Raw genomic sequence first — 18,994 nt, 5'->3', positions numbered from 1 at the left:
TTAATATTTTAGAATCCTTGGTTATCAAGAGAATTGTTCCATCACTTAATAATCATTCAACTCCTACCCCCTTATTCATAGCCTAGTACCCCTCCCCTGCTCTTGTTTACTTTCTAACCTTGTTTACTCTTATCAAACTTTCGTCCTCTGGACTTTACTACTGAAGGTAATCTATTTCTGGTTTTATCATTGTCTTTTTTCAATCTTTAAAGCATTTTAAATCTGTAAGCTCCGTTGTAACTTTTAATTAGTGTTTTTATTTTTGTGTCTTTTTAACCAGAAAAGATGGGATATGGGTGATCCCTAAGCGCAGCTATTAATGAATAGGTCAATGATGAGCCAACTGTTCTTCCTATCCAAATGTCCTACTATGCATATATATATATATATATATATATATATATATATATATATATATATATATATATATATATATATATATATATATATATATATATATATATATATGCCAACAGAATACTTTATCTTGTCAAGGCTAAAAAGTAGCTATAAATGATACCAGTCCAGCGTCTGAGCTATTACAGACACGGTCAGTATGAATAGTATTTTAGATTTTGTAACTGGCATACAGCATATTCATGCATATTTAATATGAACGAAGGTTAATTGCCAGTCTTCCTTTTGAAATAATATTTGAGTTTAATACTTCAGTCCCGAAAATCTTCTGATTTTTAAAATCTATGTCGAAAATGAGTTTTAAACTACAGTGTGTGGAGGCAAACTATCCGGGTGCAGTCGTTGCAGGAGAACAATCAACATATGTGGAGAACAATCAATATATATATATATATATATATATATATATATATATATATATATATATATATATATATATATATATATATTCATGTACACACATTAAGCTACAAATGTATATTTATATATATATATATATATATTCATTTACACAATTCTACAAATGTCGTTTCTACCTGGGAAATAATACCGAAGGGGAATTATAATTGATAAGTGGTTCGTCACCTGACAGGATGGAACTGCCAGGTGGTTTAGAGCGTCCACTGAATGCCGTTGGTACTCACTGTTCGGAAGTTCGATCCTGTCAGGTGGCGAACCACTCATCTGTCATAATTCCCCATCGGTATTATTTCCGAGGCAGAGCGAATTGGATAAGAACGCGGCGTTTGTAGGTTAACTTTTGTGTATATAAATATCACGGTGACGTGATTAAAAATTCGTGCTTATACGATTGTATGTGTATATGCTTATTTATATATATATATATATATATATATATATATATATATATATATATATATATATATATATATATATAGATATAGATATAGATATAGATATAGATATAGATATAGATATATATATATATATATATATATATATATAAATATATATATATATATATAGCTAGTTCGACATATACGGATGAAGATACAACAAAGACAATAAACAGTACATTATCAAGACGAAATACGAAGAGGAGAAATAAATTGATCACCATACAGCAAAGGATTATATTGAGAGAGGCAGAAGGAAGGTGACAGGAGAGTACAAGAAAGTAACTATTCGAAGCCGGTGATGAGGTCAACTACAGCCGACCTCTCCATGCTTGGAACACGAGTCCCCGCTCGCAAGAACAACATAATTGGTGCGTAAAGATAATAGACTTACAAGGCTCGCCAGTCTCTGCGTCTCGAGTGCTTGCTTGCTCGTTCGTGCAATTGGCATTTCACCGTCCAGACCCTCATTTAAACCTTTCTTGGCGTCATTATCGCTTTCTGATTGGTCGTTATTATTATTATTAATTTTTCTTATCTCTTTAACCCCATCTGCAATTACATTTTGGTATCTGTATTACTCTTTGAAGTCGTTCCAATTAGTATGATTTATTATCTGTGCCTTATTCGTTTCATCGTCCATACCCTCCCCTCTTCCCTCTCTCCCCTCCCCTCTCCCCTCCCCTCTCCCCTCTCCCCTCTCCCCTCTCCCTCCTCCTTCCCCCGCCAGCCTATCAGAAAATTGATAACTGATGTCAACTTTCACATTCCTATTAAGTGGATTATTTTTTTAGTATTTTTCATAGATCTCAAAGATGAATATATTGACTCTTGTAAAGAAAGTTTTCCAGTCTCTAAAATGACAAGATGAAATTAACTTTTGCATTTGGTATTCGTAGATAATTTTTCTTTTATATTTTCCTAATATTTAGTACCTGAAATCCTGTAAATGGATAAATTATCTTTTTATTTTGTTTCCCGTGCCTCACTTGAAACTTATTTAAACTAACTTCTGTGTCCATTAGGTAATGGGTTTTTCAAGAAGAACGAGGTTCGTTTTTCTGGTTGTAATTTTTAGTATTTTCTCCTCAGCCTCCCCCCTGTAGGGGAGTAGCGCCGTCAGTGCATCTCATGCGGTGCACTGCAGTCATCACATAAGATTCTTTGCAGCGTGCCTTCGGCCCCTAGCTGCAACCTCTTTCGTTACTTTAACTGTACCTCCTTTCGTATTCTCTTTCTTCCATCTTACTTTTCACCCTCTCCTAACATTTGTTTCATAGTGCAACTGCTTTGAGGTTTTCCTCCTGTTACACCTTTCAAACCTTTCACTGTCAATTTCCGTTTCAGCGCTGAATGACCTCATAGGTCCCAGTGCTTGGCCTTTGGCCTAGATTCTATTTTCAATTCAATTCGGTCCTCACCTTCCCTAAACAATTTAAAACTACATTTCGTATCTATCCATAATTTTTATATTTTTGGTAACTGAGTCTCCAAATAGCAAAATTATTAGACTTCTCTTATTATAAATGGGTATATTTTTTTCATATTCCATTTTTTGCAGTTTAGATAAGAAAGGTATCAGGTTGGCATATTACCACGGATAATTTTTCATTTTCCATCTTCGTGTACAAATTAAACAGGGTTCTCGAAATAAGATCATTTTGGTTTTCTGTAGTTTCACTTCCACACGTTGAATAAGAATCTTGTTTATCAATCCAAGGATTTAGAAATGAACACGCTTTCTTTGCCCGTTTTCTTGTTTTGAACCTTAAATAACGATGGTATTATTTAAATCCAGGTCTAATCTTTATTGGGCTGGTTCTCCCCCTTTTTTACGTCTGCTAAATTCCAGTCTTTATTCTGGTTTTCTTCAGCTGACTTGTAGATGGCGTTTTGTGTCCACCTTTTATGCTTTTTGATTTCCTGTCAGTCAAAATCTCTCATTCACCTTTTTTTTCCTTTCTTCTGTCTGTGCTCAGTAGTGCAGGTGTTATCACTTTCGTGTTTCAAATTTCTCTCGCTTCTCTGGCCTCATCTGTTAACTGTTATTGCTTTATATATCAAATGTCTTGTTGTTAATCTTTGTAAGCCTCAATATTTACTCATTGATTTGCCGTTATATCTTATTCATTTTATTCTCTTTGACCTCATCTGCAACTTTCTCTTAACATTTCTTTTGTTGGTCTTTAATGTCTTCCTAAATAGTCTAATTTATTATCTATGCCTTGCTCATTTCATCGTCTTACCCTCCCCTCGCCTTCCTCCTCCTCCTCCTCCTCCTCCTCCTCCTCCTCCTCCTCCTCCTCCTCCTCCTCCTCCTCCTCCTCCTCCTCCTCCTCCTCCTCCTCCTCCTCCTCCTCCTCCTCCTCCTCCTCCCGCCAAGTTGTCATAAAATATATAAATGATGTCAACTTGTGCATTTATATTTTTTCGGTTTTCTGTTTTTTCGTTTTAGATATATTCACCAAGTTGGCATATTTTTATTGGATAATTTTCAATTTACATCGTGTACATTGAACGGGACTCTTGTGATAATATAATATTGTTATTTTGTTGCATATTATGCTGGTGAGCAAGAATCTCGCTTATTAAATCAAGGTCTTGAAGAGGGATGCACTTTCTTTTCCCAATTTCGTGTTCTGAGTCGTAAATAACGAGTTATTCTTTATACCCAGGTCTAGTAAGTATGCTACATTGATTTTATGTTGTCAGATAAATTGATCTTGTTCTTATTTTGCGATTAAACGCTTTTCTAATCTTTATGGAGCAAGTTCTTTCTCTCTCTCTCTTTCCCGTCTGGCCAATTCCAGTTTGTCTTCTGATTTGCTTTAATTTATAGATGACGTTTTGTGTCCATCTTTCGGCGTTGTAAGTAGATCTCCAAAGATTCACATTTTATGCGTTTTAAATCGATATCTCTCATTTACTTTTTTTTTTTTTTTTTTTTTAATCTGCTCAGCAGTACAGGTGTTTGCTCTTATGTATTTTAAATTTCTCTCTCTTCTGTGACCTCCTTTATTAACTGTTATTGCTCTGTACCATTTGTCTTATTTTTAATCTTTGTAAGCTCTTCTTATTAATGTTTTCTTTCTGTGACCTATCTACAATTCTCTTATCGTTTCTCTTAAGTGTATCGTAATTTATTATCTGCGCTTTACTCATGTTTTCAGCATCGTTAAATGAAAGTATTCATTTTATGTCATTTTATATTATTTTTATTTTATTTTATTTTATTTTATTTTCATTTTTTTTTTTTTTTGCAAAATAGGAAACAAGTCATGCCTAACCACTCGATCTGGTCTGAGGAACGTTGAAAGCACTTATAATGTAGACCGCATTGTTCTAGCTTTTTTAAACATGGGCATAATGCGTCTGTGCTCGTGGATTTTTAAACAAATATGCGTTTTTCCCTGCAAGAAATTTCTCGAAGAGCAGCGAGAATGCCACTCTTAATATGATTTCCTTTTTGTTTCACTTAATATGGACAGTATCCATCTTCAATCATTGATCCTTAAGTGAATATGCAGGTTACTTGAATTAATAGCCTGAGATCAATAGTAACGTAGCTCTGTCCATTACCTTCATTTGATTTACTGATACTTTAATGGTCGTACATGGATGTTTATGCTGTTATAAGTGGAGATTTACTCAGTAACGCGTGGACACTTGAGTAAATTACCCAGAAGAGGAGCTCAAAAGTTCATTGTAATATAGCTGTATTCGTCGTCTTGCATTTTATTTATATAAATGGATGGACATTTTCTTGCCTTAGCTGTATGCAAAATTGCCTTGGCAACATCAGTTACAGATCCATCTTGCTGTCTGTGCACGGTGAAAAATTTGAAAACTATTACGACCACAATGGTTTATTGTCCAATTGTGATTGGAGGTCTACTTTCCTCATCCAAAGTGACTTGAAATATTCCGAATAATATCTTTATTACATCTTTTCAGCATTCGAGAACGTTTGTGGTGTGTCTGTGAACTTTACAGAAATCATGTATTTAAATCTAAACGAATCGTGATATTCTGATCCTGTATTTACAATCTTCGACTGGGAAACTGGCAACGTGCCTGATTTAGAGTTACTTGAGTATAGGTGTCAGTAAACGCTGGATTTACCTCTTGATTGAGCCTTGTTTGCTGTAACACGGACCTAATTGTTCTGTTTATTGAATTTCCTTGATGGAAAACTCTCCATTGACGGAATCACAAAATCTGGACACTGTTAACTGGAGAAATATTTGGTTATTATAAGACTTCCACAGATGCCTGAGCGAAGAGGCTGAGACTTTCCGATACTAAAGAGGGAAGTCTTAATATAAAAGCCCTTTGCTTATATTCACTTAACTACTGATTATGCATAATTGGTCAGTACCTTTATGCAGTCATGAACAGTTGTGTTTAAAGTGTCTTAACACATGCTCATACACATGCATATAAAAGTATAGTGTGTTTGCAGCACTTTACGTCACCAAAATAGGTCGGGATCAGGCGTATACTTTTAGAATTATATTTGATATGTGTCCTTACTTAACATTCAGTTGTCATCACTTCGAGGATAGCAGCGGTCTTAATGAAGCAGATATTATTTTTTACAAGACAGTACTTGGGAATTGTGATCACCTGATATGTCCACTACTTCAAATAAGTACATAAGCCTTTTCTGATAACCTCAGAGCATAGGTTTTCCAGGGTGACACAAGAATGGTTTAACAGCTTTACGTACAGTAGATTTGTGGGCTAAGTAGTTCTTTGAATTCAAGAATGGTTTAGCTGTTTTTGCATGAAATAAGCAAGCATCCCTGAAAGTGACCATGTTGCTTGGCTTTGCATTTTGTTGCATGTACTACTGGAAGTAACGAAGTTGCCTAGTTTTGCGTTATTTTTGGTGTTTCTGCATCTGAATGAGAAACAGGACCTTTGAATGCTATTTTTTTTTTTTTTATATTGCATGTTTATCCCCGTTTGTAAGGGGATATTTGTTGTGAAAAATATATATTGCTATTCTCTTTTTGTATATTCTGTATAGAACGAGTAGTGTAATGAGTCAGTCTGTCTGTCTGTCTGTCTCTCTCCCCCGTAGGGGGTTAGTGCCGTCAGTGCACCTCATGGGGTGCGCTGTAGGCATTACTAAAGGTTCTTTGCAGCGTCCCTTCGGCCCCTAGCTGCAACCCTTTTCATTTATTTTACTGTACTTCCATTCTTATTATCTTTCTTCCATCTTGCTTCCACCCTCTTCTAACAATTATTTCATAGTGCAACTGTAATGTTTTCCTCCCGTTACTCCTTTCAAAACTACCTACTCTCAATTTCCTTTACGGCGCTGAATGACCTCATTGGTCCCAGTGCTTGACCTTTAGCCTAAACTCTATATTCCATTCCTCTCTCTCTCTCTCTCTCTCTCTCTCTCTCTCTCTCTTATACATATGATATGTGCACGTAACACGTCATGCCCGATAATGTGAAACACGTGGCCTCAGTTACTATTAAATCTTCATTATTTTAACGTTTGTCTCTATTATCGTAATTTTAACCTTTGACCTTGTACCCTTCTTAAGTTTGACCCTGAAGATCTTCAGACTACTCCTGCCACAACCTTCTTGGTTTTCACGTTTTTCACATTGACTTCTTCCTAATTATGGACTTTCACATGTGACCTTTATTGTGTTGACCTGAGTTGTTTTGGCCTCCGTAATTTGAAATTTGTCCTTGTAAGCTTCACTGTTTTGACCCTTGTCCTTGTGACCTTCATACTTTGAACTTTTTTTCTTGAAAATTTCATAATTTTGATCTTGGGTTGTGTATTCGTAACTTAAACACTTCCCTACGACCTTCCGAGTATGACCTTTGTCCATTTGAAGATCAAACTTTGGGCTTATAACCCTCCAAATGATGACCCTTAACCCTTTGACCTTGATAATGCAGAACTTTTAACCTTGGTTTTTCCCTCTGACAGAGGAGATCAGATCCTACTTCGGGGAGTCGGTAGCGATGTACTTCAGCTTCCTGGGCTACTACACGATGGCTTTGGGCCTGCCGGCGGCCCTAGGCCTTCTGCAGTTGGTGCTTTCCGTGGACACGCTGACGGAGTACGCCCTCTTTGCCGCCTTCAACCTCCTGTGGGTGACGGTCGTCCTTGAAGTAAGTACAACACCTGATTGGATAATACTTGTTTTATATATTTATATTTTATATATATATATATATATATATATATGTATATATACATATATATGCATATAGATCAATATATATATATATATATGCATATATATATATATATATATATATATCAACCTAAAGGAGGATAGGAAATGTATATGTTTATATACATATTTTTTTGTAAATGAAGACATGATGAAATCTTTTTGAAGGACTGTATATATATATATATATATGCATATAGATAGATAAATAAACATATATATATATATATATATATATATATATATATATATATATATATATATATATATATATATATCAACCTAAATCAAGACAGGAAACAAACAAAAAAATAAGGATAAGACAATGAATAGACAAGGTGAATATGTATATATTCATCTTGTCTATCTACTGACTTAACCTTGTTTTCTGTCTTGATTGAGGTTGACAGATAGAGAGACAGATAGACAGAAAGGTAGCTAGACCTGCTGTTATCCTTATAGAAGAAAAATGTTAAACTGACAACAAATAAAAATTCCATCGGCAACACAGCATGAAAGCCAAACAGCTTTCTCACAAAATTAAATGCCTGGAATGATGAAGCAGACGACCAGGCTTATTGTGTCCAGGACTTGTGTGGCTGTGCAATTGCTGATAGCAATCAGGGCGTGATGGAGGAGGTGCAAGCGGCAAAATAGGATTTTAAATCATTCTGTTTGTAATTTTTTCCAGCCTTGCCACATGTATTTATAAATGCGGCGGCTCTTGTAATGGCGGGGTGGCTTTTGATTAGGATATTTGCTACTTCTGCTGTCATAAATGATTTATGTTCTGACTCAGCTTCGAGATGAGAAAGTGAAATGATATATATAAATGTGTGTGTGTGTATAAATATATATACATTTATGTGTATATATATATATAATATACTGTATATTTAATATATATACTATATATATATATATATATATATATATATATATATATATATATATATATATATATATATATATATATATATATATATATATATATATATATATATATATATATATATATATATATATATATATATATATATGTTATATGAGGTTTTTCTAAGAAAAAAACACAGGATCTTTATAGATGGAAAAACTATTGGGGCTGCTCTGGCTAATCGACAGGAACACTGGTCTTTCAGGAAATGGTTATAAAAATAGATTTATTAATATTAGGGCTTAATAATCTTAAAAAAGAAAACCATAACAAAATGAACCGAAACACAAAAATAAAGCAGTATTCTTTATAAAAAAGAAGTTGGAGCTTAAATAAAAAAGCCATCTTGATGTACCAACTAACGACAAGGCCGTATTTTCCATGGCCGTCAGGCAAAATACAAAGGACCTGGCCACTGCACCCGAGCCAAAACTGCCGACAGGGTCTCCACCTGCAGCCAACAAACAACCATCTTCGTTGGTGCGCTGCTCCAGTCTGGGCCCAAACACCGGTGACTCCAGTTGACTCAAAAGTTCTCATTTCATCCGAATAATTCCTTCTGAGTCAACAACGTGAAAATGGAAGATTAGCCAAATAAAAAACACAATTGCCCATAGAACAAGTCTAACAATATATATATATATACATATATATATGGAATATATAATATAATTTCTGTCTCACACTATTTGGGATCGAAACCCAGGTCTTTCTGTTGAAAGACCTGAAGCAAGTGCCCGAAATATATGGTTTCAACGTTTAAATAGTATATTCATATTACACTGTAGCGCCCTTGCCCTTTGTATGTATATATATATATATATATATATATATATATATATATATATATATATATATATATATATATATATATATATATATATATATATATATAGTGATTCATCGAAGGTCTTTCAATTGAAAGAAGGGCGTTGCCAGCTGAACCACACAAGTCGTAAAAAAATCTTGTTTGTCAACGCAGTATAGCAAGTTTCACCCAACTGACACCATCCTTTATAATTTCATCCGAATAATTCCTTTTAGGTGGGAGTAATTGACTCACGTGTGGAACAGAAATAAAACTCACATTGGGATCAACCCAGGTCTTTCACAGAAAAATGTTGAAGGGTCAGTGGTGATCGTAGAGGAAAATTTGAACACAATCCTTTATGAAGGTGGGAGAATTGGAAAATACAAGCCACAGAAATTGGTGATTATTTTGAAGGAAAATTTTGATTATTATTATTATTATTATTATTATTATTATTATTATTATTAATCTGGTATCACTTATGACGAACAACCTTAAGACGCAGCGTTATAGGGAAGTTAATTTAAATACGTTGAAAGCATTAGAAAAGAGAGAATAACAAACCAAATATCATACGACTAACGGAAATATATGAACAAATAAGTTGCAATATAAATCGGAATAAGCAAAGCTGTGGTGTATGCCATTTGAACTAATGAGGATTAGCACCAGTCATGCCCCTAGCAAAAAAAAAAAAAATTCCTATAGTTTTACTGAAAGACCCCTGGTTCTGGGAGTATACACCACAAAAAAAAAAAATAAATAAGCTTTGCTGCCATTTGCTGAAAAAAATCTGTGAGCGAAATCAAGTGCATAACTTCCAACACCCGTGTTATGAATGAAATCATATATATATAATATATCCAACACCCGTGTTATGAATGATATATATATGTATATTCACATATACATATACATATATGTATGTATGTACAGTATATATATATATTTGGTGGTTTACTCGTGTCGTCAAAATGACGGTAACTTTTAAATAATTTTTTTATTTCATCGTTCTTACGAGATGTGAAGTATAACATGTACAACACGTTAACTACTTATTTAGCTCACGGCTGCCTAGACTATTGATTATTGGAGGTAAAAGATCAGTTCGAGTTGAAAACGATCATTATCTTGCCCTTATACTGCCGATGAAAACTGGGCAGTGATTACTATCAGTAACATAAAATTATATATATCATAGGAGAGACAAGTTTTCTTAGTAATACGTGGTGTAAAAATATAATTATATTAATTGCTTTATTTCTCATGAATATTTTTGCTACAGCAGTCAATAAATTCAAGTTTTCTGTCAATTCTAGCTCATAATTCGGCCGTTTAATTCGTAATCTTTTTCTGATCTCGACGTAACATTATAAATACAGTGATTATGATATTTTCCCCGCTCTCGTAAGTGATTTATGTTCTAATTCAGCTGCTTTCATGAACTTGCTAAGATGAATCACCACTATTCAGCTTTCTAATGACACTGAAATGAATAGCCGTGCGGTAAAAGTAACTTTGCGTAGACCGATCTAAGACGTGAATTGCTCAGCAAGTTCTTAATAGAGACTCATGACTTTCTCCTTTTTTCGGATACTGTAGACTTTGAAGTTAGAATAGATGTTACTGATATTATAAGACTACATGTTACTGGAAAGGCAGATTCGCTTAGTTTGCATAGTGCAAGTAACGTGTATGTCTGATATTTGATTTTGGGAGTATTTTTTAAAGCATTGTAGTACTTTTTACTTCTGAAAAAAAAAAATATATATATATATATATATATATATATATATATATATATATATATATATATATATATTCCCAAAAGTAAATAAAATGTTATAATGCTTTAAAATATATTCCTTAAATTAAATGTCAGATATATACATTATTTGCACCATGCAAATATGTGTATATATATATATATATATATATATATATATATATATATATATATATATATATATATATATATATATATATATATATACGAGTGTATGTGTGTCTTATTATTTATGTATGTATGGATATAAGTTATGGTTTACGTCGTAAACAGAACAATATGTCTTGGTTTTTTTTTTTTGTCATGGTTAAAAGTGCCAACGTCACATATTCTTCTGGCACGTGTTACGGTTGCTGAATAGTTGATTTTCAAGCTCCAAAACAAGTACACTGAGTCTAGACGCCTGTTTCCTGACATGAATACATTTGTGGGAGGTAACTTGGCTGATACTTGTGATGCTCCTTTAGATTGGGAAAGTTTAAACCTTGAGAGCGTTGTTAAAATAATTGATAGTGCTATTTTCGCATTATAGACCATATCAGTTGAAAGGCTCAAAGTTATATATATATATATATATATATATATATATATATATATATATATATATATATATATATTATATATATATATATATAAACTTTGAATCTTTAAAAAATCAAAGTTTTATGTAAATATATATACATATACAAATATACAGTATATATATATATATATATATATATATATATATATATATATATATATATATATATATATATATATATATATATATATATATATATTTAAAACTTTGAATCTTTTAACTGATATGGTCTATAATGCGGAAATAGCATTTTTGATGTTAATTTTAACAAGGCTGTCAAGGTTGAATCTTTTCCAATGCAAAGGAGCATTACAAGTATTAAGATATGTCTCCCACAAACGTATGCATGTCAGAGAACAGTCTTTTAGACCCAGTGTCTTGATTAGGGGGCTGAAGACCAACTTCTCGGCAACCGTGGAGAGCGCAAGGAAGATCAAGGTAGTCTTGTTATCGTTGCTGTTGGCACTTACAGGGCTCCTTGAATCTGATGTAATCCATAATTTCCATGTTTTGCAAGAATGCGGTTCTAAAACGACGATAAATTGTACCGAGTTTGACAGAAAGGATCCTGACATCTTTTTAGAAAACAATGAAGGAACCCTTTCTGGAGATTCTCCACTCGAGATGTCTGCGGTAAGCACGATATTTTTCATGTCCCTAAATGCAAGGGTATAAAATGAGAAATATTTTATGGGTGTTTCATCAATACTTCCACAGAGCAGATAAAAAAAGACTTGGTCTCTGTACCATCCAGATCACACGATCATGAATGGAATGGATCCAGTGCGTGTGGTTTGAATTGGAATCACGTTTGTAGAGAGATTAAGCAAGTGGGTGAGATGGAGGCAGAATCTCGCCCTAAGAAATAATGAAGCTTGACAGAGAAATGTAAATGAGTGATTGCAAAAGGAGAGAATAATAACTTGAGAGTCCGTTAGCCCACCTTTATAATGTAAAGTCGAATATAAAAGGGGAATCACCTTGGTTCCTTGGATGAGACTGTGGATGGTAGATGATAGGCGGTACCTCTCAGACGGTAGATAAGCATCAAGACCTTAAAATTTCATAAGTGAACAGGAAAAAAAAGTATATCCAATATGAGCTTAAAAATCATACGTAAAACTGATATTATTACCACAGAAGTCCACCATCTAACTTAAAACTGAGTTAGATTAATGTCTGGGGATTCTGAGAACTGCTTGGCTCTGGGCATTTCTGTAGAGAGAGACGGATGGCCTTGGCCAGAGTGGGACCTCATATCTTACCACACCGTCCTGTCTTAGAGGGGACCAGTATTAAACTTGGCGGTAGCGTCCCGGCCGGAGGCTTGTGCCTTTGCCAACAAACCATTTAGTGTTAACATTTTTATTTTTATGTAAACGTACATACTCTCTTTAGACACTTGTGGGTTCGTTTCATTTTCACTTGTAGGAATACTCCCTTTACACACTTGTGGGTACGTCAGTTTGCGTGTGTGGGTTTATGAAAGAATAAATATAAATCTATACGTGTAGATCTGTACCTCCATGAAATTATATATATTTATATGTATTTATGTATGCAAACAAGTCAGCCTTCCTGTTGCCTGATGGATCGCCTGCGTCCTTTAAGCGCTGCCTCATGAATATTCAGGGTGCCATTTATCTTGTCGATCACTGGATGACAAAAAAATATATATATATGTCTATGCTTAAAAGGTTTGTGATAAATAACCATTTAAAAGGCTGGTGCGGTGAAGCTCCCAAGCGTTCGAGGTCCTTAGGATGTCGGAATCCAGCTTATTGTCATGCTCTGAATAGTATATGTTTATTTACTTATGTAGGGGATTGGGAGCGTTTTGAGTTTCAAAGCTAAATGCACCTGAATATAATATGGAATCGGGGAACGAAGAATTCATTGCATATGTTGGGCGACGTTGTTTTTACATCACTCTTGTGAAAGCCAGTTTATTACAGGCGTGTATACATGCGCTAACACACCTGTCTGTATATACATGTATATACTATAAATAAATTATAAATACAGTACATATATATGTATGTGTATATATATATATGTATATAAATTTATATATATATTATATATATATATATATATGTATATATATGTATATATATATATATATATATATATATAATATATATATATATATATATATATATATATATATATATATATATATATTTATATGTATATATAACATGTTTTATATGTTAATTGTTTTCATAAATCTGTTTACTAATTTACATATACCCCCAATGTATAGCTGCTTTTCTCTGCGAACATTTACGTACTTAAAGGGAGATCAAAGAATTAAAGAGAGAGAGAGAGAGAGAGAGAGAGAGAGAGAGAGAGAGAGAGAGAGAGAGAGAGAGAGAGAGAGACTTAAAGCTTAAATGATAAAGTTCACTTTGCCTCTAGTGTGAATTTTGGGGATATCAGAATTTGTGCACAGCTTGTTTGTACATCAAAACTGGTCCAAGTTTTTGTTTGTTTGGAGATTGCCTGAAGTTTTTCGTAACGCTGGATAGACAAACTATCGAGACTTATGGCAGAAATGTAGTTAAAGACTTGGTCATTTTTATGTTGCATTGAATTTATGGACTTTGCGGTAGTTTAATGAGATCACTGAGTCACGTTTCTAGATTTACAGGACTCGTATAGCCAAGCCTTTTTTAAATATTTTTTGGTGAGAAACTGCTCAAGTTACTTTCTGAGGAAATGGCTCGAATTTATGATGAGGAACAGGTGGTAGCATTCTGAGAAAATAGGGAAAAATTGGTCTTGTAATATTCTGTGGAAATGGCCAAAGTTTTTACGTAGAAGAGCTGCTTTACGCACCCTTCAGAAATCATGACTAGAACGTGTGTCAAAGAACTGTTCCCACACTGCTCAGAGGAAATGTTGAAGAAATGGAGACTATGATAAACTGACCTTTTTTTGTTGTAATTTGAGACTGACTATGATTAGAAATATTTTCCAATTATTTTGGTGGCCGATGGAACCACAAATCTGATGCCCCTCCGTTTGCTCAAGCCTTATGGAAACAAGATGAAAGCTGAGTGAATTTAACAGGCACTTGATTGAACGGGAGGGGCTTTCAGACATTATCCCTCAAGGAAATTTGTTAGACTCCGCTTGAAGAAGAAGTTACAGAAAATACTAATACCCATTTTAAGGAAAAGACTTCCCCCTGTAAGGAGAAAGGACTGACAGAATACCCCCTCTATAAGGAAAAGGGAAAGACACTGCTCTTGAGAGGGGGGAGGGATCAGAATAATCCTTCCCATTTCCCAAGGGAAAGGAAAGAAAATCCTCTTCAAGGGGAGTGGAAAGCTACAACCTTCCTCCAAGTAGAAAGCAAAGACATTCCACTTAAAGGAGTAATGACAGACCACCACGGTCCCCTTTCTTAGGACAAAAGAAAGAGGCTCTTCTTTTAAGGAAGGAAAGCCTAATACTCTTTTTCATGTGACATTCTCTCGGTGAAACATATTCGTTCTTGGTCTGAATAATCAACTCGATATCACGCATATAAGACCTATAGCTAGAAGTGTTTGTGAACTGTCGGTGATTAGATTAATGTCAGAATAGCACGATAAAGCATTGACTAAGTTGTTTTTTTCCAGTGAATTATTAAAAATTGAACATCATGGAAGTATCTAGCAACAACAGTGGTAAGAAATGGAGGAACGTTGCTTGCCTTGCAGATTACCAATATGATGACTTGGCAAACAGGGAGCTAGGGTTTCTTATCGTTGAGATCAATAACAACTCCAACCAAAAAGATGCAAAATTATTCACAGACATATTGAAAGGACATGATCCTTCAAACTGGAACAAGTCTGCAGAAAACATAATGAAAATAATTGAGGGAGTACCAAAGAAATTTCAAGTGATTAAGAGACTTATAAAGAAAATTTAATCAATCAACACATTCCAACAAAGAAAATTAATAAGGTGAATATAGTGAATATACTGATTGATGCAATAGGAAAACGAATGCCTGAAACATGTAATCTACAGGGTGTTTCGAAATTAGAGCACCCCCCTCTACAGCATAAACTAAAATTGATATGGACAAAAACAAAAGTAATTCAGAACAGGTATATATTTAAGTTTCTCTCTGAATATTTATTATTTTGTGTGGCCTCCATCTGCCTGTACCACAGCCTGCATTCTTGAGGGGTATGATTTCAGCAAATCGCAAAAAAGCTGAGACTCAAACTCCATTTCCCTGAGCACTTCAGTCACCTCTCTTCGCAGGTCGTCGAGCCTTGGTATACCATCATAGTCCACTGTGGGCGCTTCAACACGATCCTTTAAGATAGTACCAATGTTTTCACACACTTTAAGGTCAGGGGAGCTACCTGGAAATTCACTTGACGAGAAGAATCGATACCACTGTTTTGAAGCAGCTCCTTTGTCTGAAGAGCCTTGAAACATGGTGCCTTATCATGCAAAAATGTGACTTCTTCAACAGATAACACATTTTCAGGATCTTTGAGGAAAGGAATTACTCCACCAGTAAGCACAGTTTCTCTGAAGTATTCGCCATTCCATGACTGTCCTTTTTCTTTGATGATCCACATTAACTGTTTGGCTGTGAAACAGAGAAAAATTCCCAAACATTCAGGAAATTTCACAACTTGGCGATAGCGCATTTCATCGCTGATATCATCCAACTTTGCAGCCCAAATTATGTCATTTTTATGATTTGGCTTCCTGACTGTGTAAATGAAGAATTCATCTGATGTGGCAACATAGAGAAAGTCAGCTTCATCCCAATCTTTAAGAAATAAACCACAAAACCATGCATGGTCTTCTCTCTGTTGCTGAGTGATGTTGGGCTTGATGATAACATGAAATGGCTTGATACCAGATTTTTTCAACTCACGATATACTCATACAGCACTATAACTTCTCTTCTTTCCCCTTTTTGTTTCTAGTTCAAGTGCCAATTTACGTAAAGACTTTCTTGGTCTACCCACTGCCTCAGCTATGATGTCTTTTGACTCCTGAGAAAGGACTTCAGGCCTTCCAAGATTCTCGCTCTTTTTGCGATGACAGTCATATGGATTTTTGTTCCAGTTTCTTTTAACAAAGGATTCATCTCTTTTAATGTATTTAGCTATCCAAGAACGTGAGATGAAGGATGCGCCAGCATCCCTGGCCTCTCTGAAGATTATAGCCTGGATTCGGTCAATCCATCTGAATTCCTCCGAGTCGTTAGCCATGGGTGTATCTAACTCTGTCACTCGGTCTGAAAATACAAGAAATGTAAAATTAAAAATAGCTTAATAGAAACTTAAAATAATGTACTTGGAGATAGGCTATAGTAGAAAACTTCATAACTTTCCATTTGTTCTGTGAAGTGGAGGGGGGAGGGGCTCTAATTTCAAAACACCCAGTATGTAATATGTGGTATAGCATTGTAAATCCACAAAACCTGATCAGGAAATACTATGCATGCCACGTACCTACTCATCCTACGTGTGCAGAAGTCCAGCGAAATAAAAATAAGGACACAAGAGTATTTTGCTCAACATGCCTAGTATGGATAGACAATGTTATTAAATCAAGCCTTAATGTGCAAATAGTAGAGGATGAAGAAGATGAGGAAGAGGAAGAGGAGAAAAATGGAAAAGAAGAAAATAAGATTGAAGAGATAGAAAAAGATAATGAGAACAAAGAACAGGATAAGAGTATGGGTGCAGAGAAACTCATAGATTCTACTTATGAGGCAATACAGCAGCATACATACGAGGAAATAAATTATGGCGTGATAACACAAAATAAAATCCCAAAGAGGTTGTGCCCAGATCTTCATACTGATGGGAAAGAGCAAGAAAAGAAAGACAGTCTGCACCCTTTTGAAAAGAGGGAATTGTAGATTCGGTGAAAGATGTTACCACAAGCATCCCAAGATATGTCACTATTATGAGATTTATGGCAAATATGCATATCTAGACGGCTGTGAGGATGAATGCAGCAGTCTACATCCAAAAATATGGAAAAACTTGAGAGAAGGAAAAGGATGTAGGTTCAACAAAAAATGTAGATATATGCATCCTGTAGCCATGAAGAACAAAAATCAAAATCAAATACATATTAAAAATCAAAGTAAAAATGAAGCAAATAAAGAAAGGAACAAAGAACATGAGATGAAGGAAAAAAGCAAGCCAACACCACGTTATGAAATGTCAGCATCATGATATGAGGCATCAGCACCGAGGTACAATGCAAGGAACAAGCAATGTATCTACAATGTCAGAGGATGGTGCAGATACGGGGATAAATGTAGATACAAACACAAAATGAATAAAATATGAAGATGGAAGGTCAAATATATTGGAAAAGTTGGATTTTTTAATGTCCGAATTTCTGGAAATGATGAAAAGAGCAACATATCAGAACAGGAAAGAGACATGGGAAAATCCTTATTATTACCCATATTAGATAATGGGGATAACATGCAAACCATCATAGTGATGAATGTGCAGGGTTTAGTTTCGAGTAACTCAAAAAGAAAAACAGAGTTCTCAGAAGAACTAACCCAAACTGAAAAAATAGATATAATGAATATAAGTGAAACCTGGTATTCCCAAGGGACTGGTAATGATGATCAGATAAAGGGTTTCCAAACTTATAGATCAGAAAGAAAAATAGGAATCAAGGGGGAACGGCAATATATGGGAGAGACGTAAATCAAGGAAAAAACTGTGAGAAATATAGTAACACAAAATGTGAATTAATAGCGGTAGAATTTGAATCTGAGAAATTAGTGAACATCGTAATATACAGACCCCCTAATACTAAAGAGTTTGACATCATAATAGACAAATTGGATGATATATGTAGAAATCACAAAGACTGGACTATACTCCTATCCGGAGACTTTAACTCTCCTTTCATACATTGGCAAGAACGAATAGGAAACTGTGGTTGTATTTATATATTTAAAAGAGAGTAATAGTAGCGCAGAAGATAAGAGGCAATCTGAAAAGCTATTAGACATGCTACTAGAACATAACATTCGGCAAATAAATCACCTGCCAACAAGAAAGGATAATATTTTAGACAGTATTTGTGAAGGAGGCGAATTATGTTAAAGAAATAATAGTGTATAATACGAGTATTTCAGACCATAATCTCTTAGAATTAACAGTCCATTCCAAAGCAAGAGAAAACAGAGATAAGCAAGAGACGAAAAAGTGGGAAGGATATGGAAAATACAATTTCTATAGTAAGAATATAAAATGGTCAGAAATAAATGAAGAATTAAACAAAGACTGGGAAAACATATTCGTAAGCAACAATATACAGGTAAATATGGATATGTTATATAAAATATTAGAGAAAATAGTGGATAAATATATACCGAAGAAGAAAAGTAA

The 18,994-nt window shown here is 34.5% G+C and overlaps 1 protein-coding gene across 8 annotated transcripts in view; it reads left to right on the top strand.

The window, feature by feature from the left end:
- Axs (Abnormal X segregation) overlaps positions 1-18,994 on the top strand; it is a 259,532-nt gene that overhangs the window by 113,767 nt on the left and 126,771 nt on the right. For all 8 annotated transcript variants that reach the window (XM_067089603.1, XM_067089601.1, XM_067089598.1 and 5 more), the window contains one exon: positions 7,234-7,418. In XM_067089603.1, coding sequence (XP_066945704.1) covers positions 7,234-7,418 — 185 coding nt within the window. The remainder of the gene's footprint in view (positions 1-7,233; positions 7,419-18,994) is intronic.

Source organism: Macrobrachium rosenbergii, chromosome 46 (genome assembly GCF_040412425.1).
Source record: "Macrobrachium rosenbergii isolate ZJJX-2024 chromosome 46, ASM4041242v1, whole genome shotgun sequence".
Taxonomy (NCBI): domain Eukaryota; kingdom Metazoa; phylum Arthropoda; class Malacostraca; order Decapoda; family Palaemonidae; genus Macrobrachium; species Macrobrachium rosenbergii.
The sequence above is the reverse complement of the archived record's forward strand: the minus strand, read 5'-3'. Positions and strand labels throughout refer to the sequence as shown.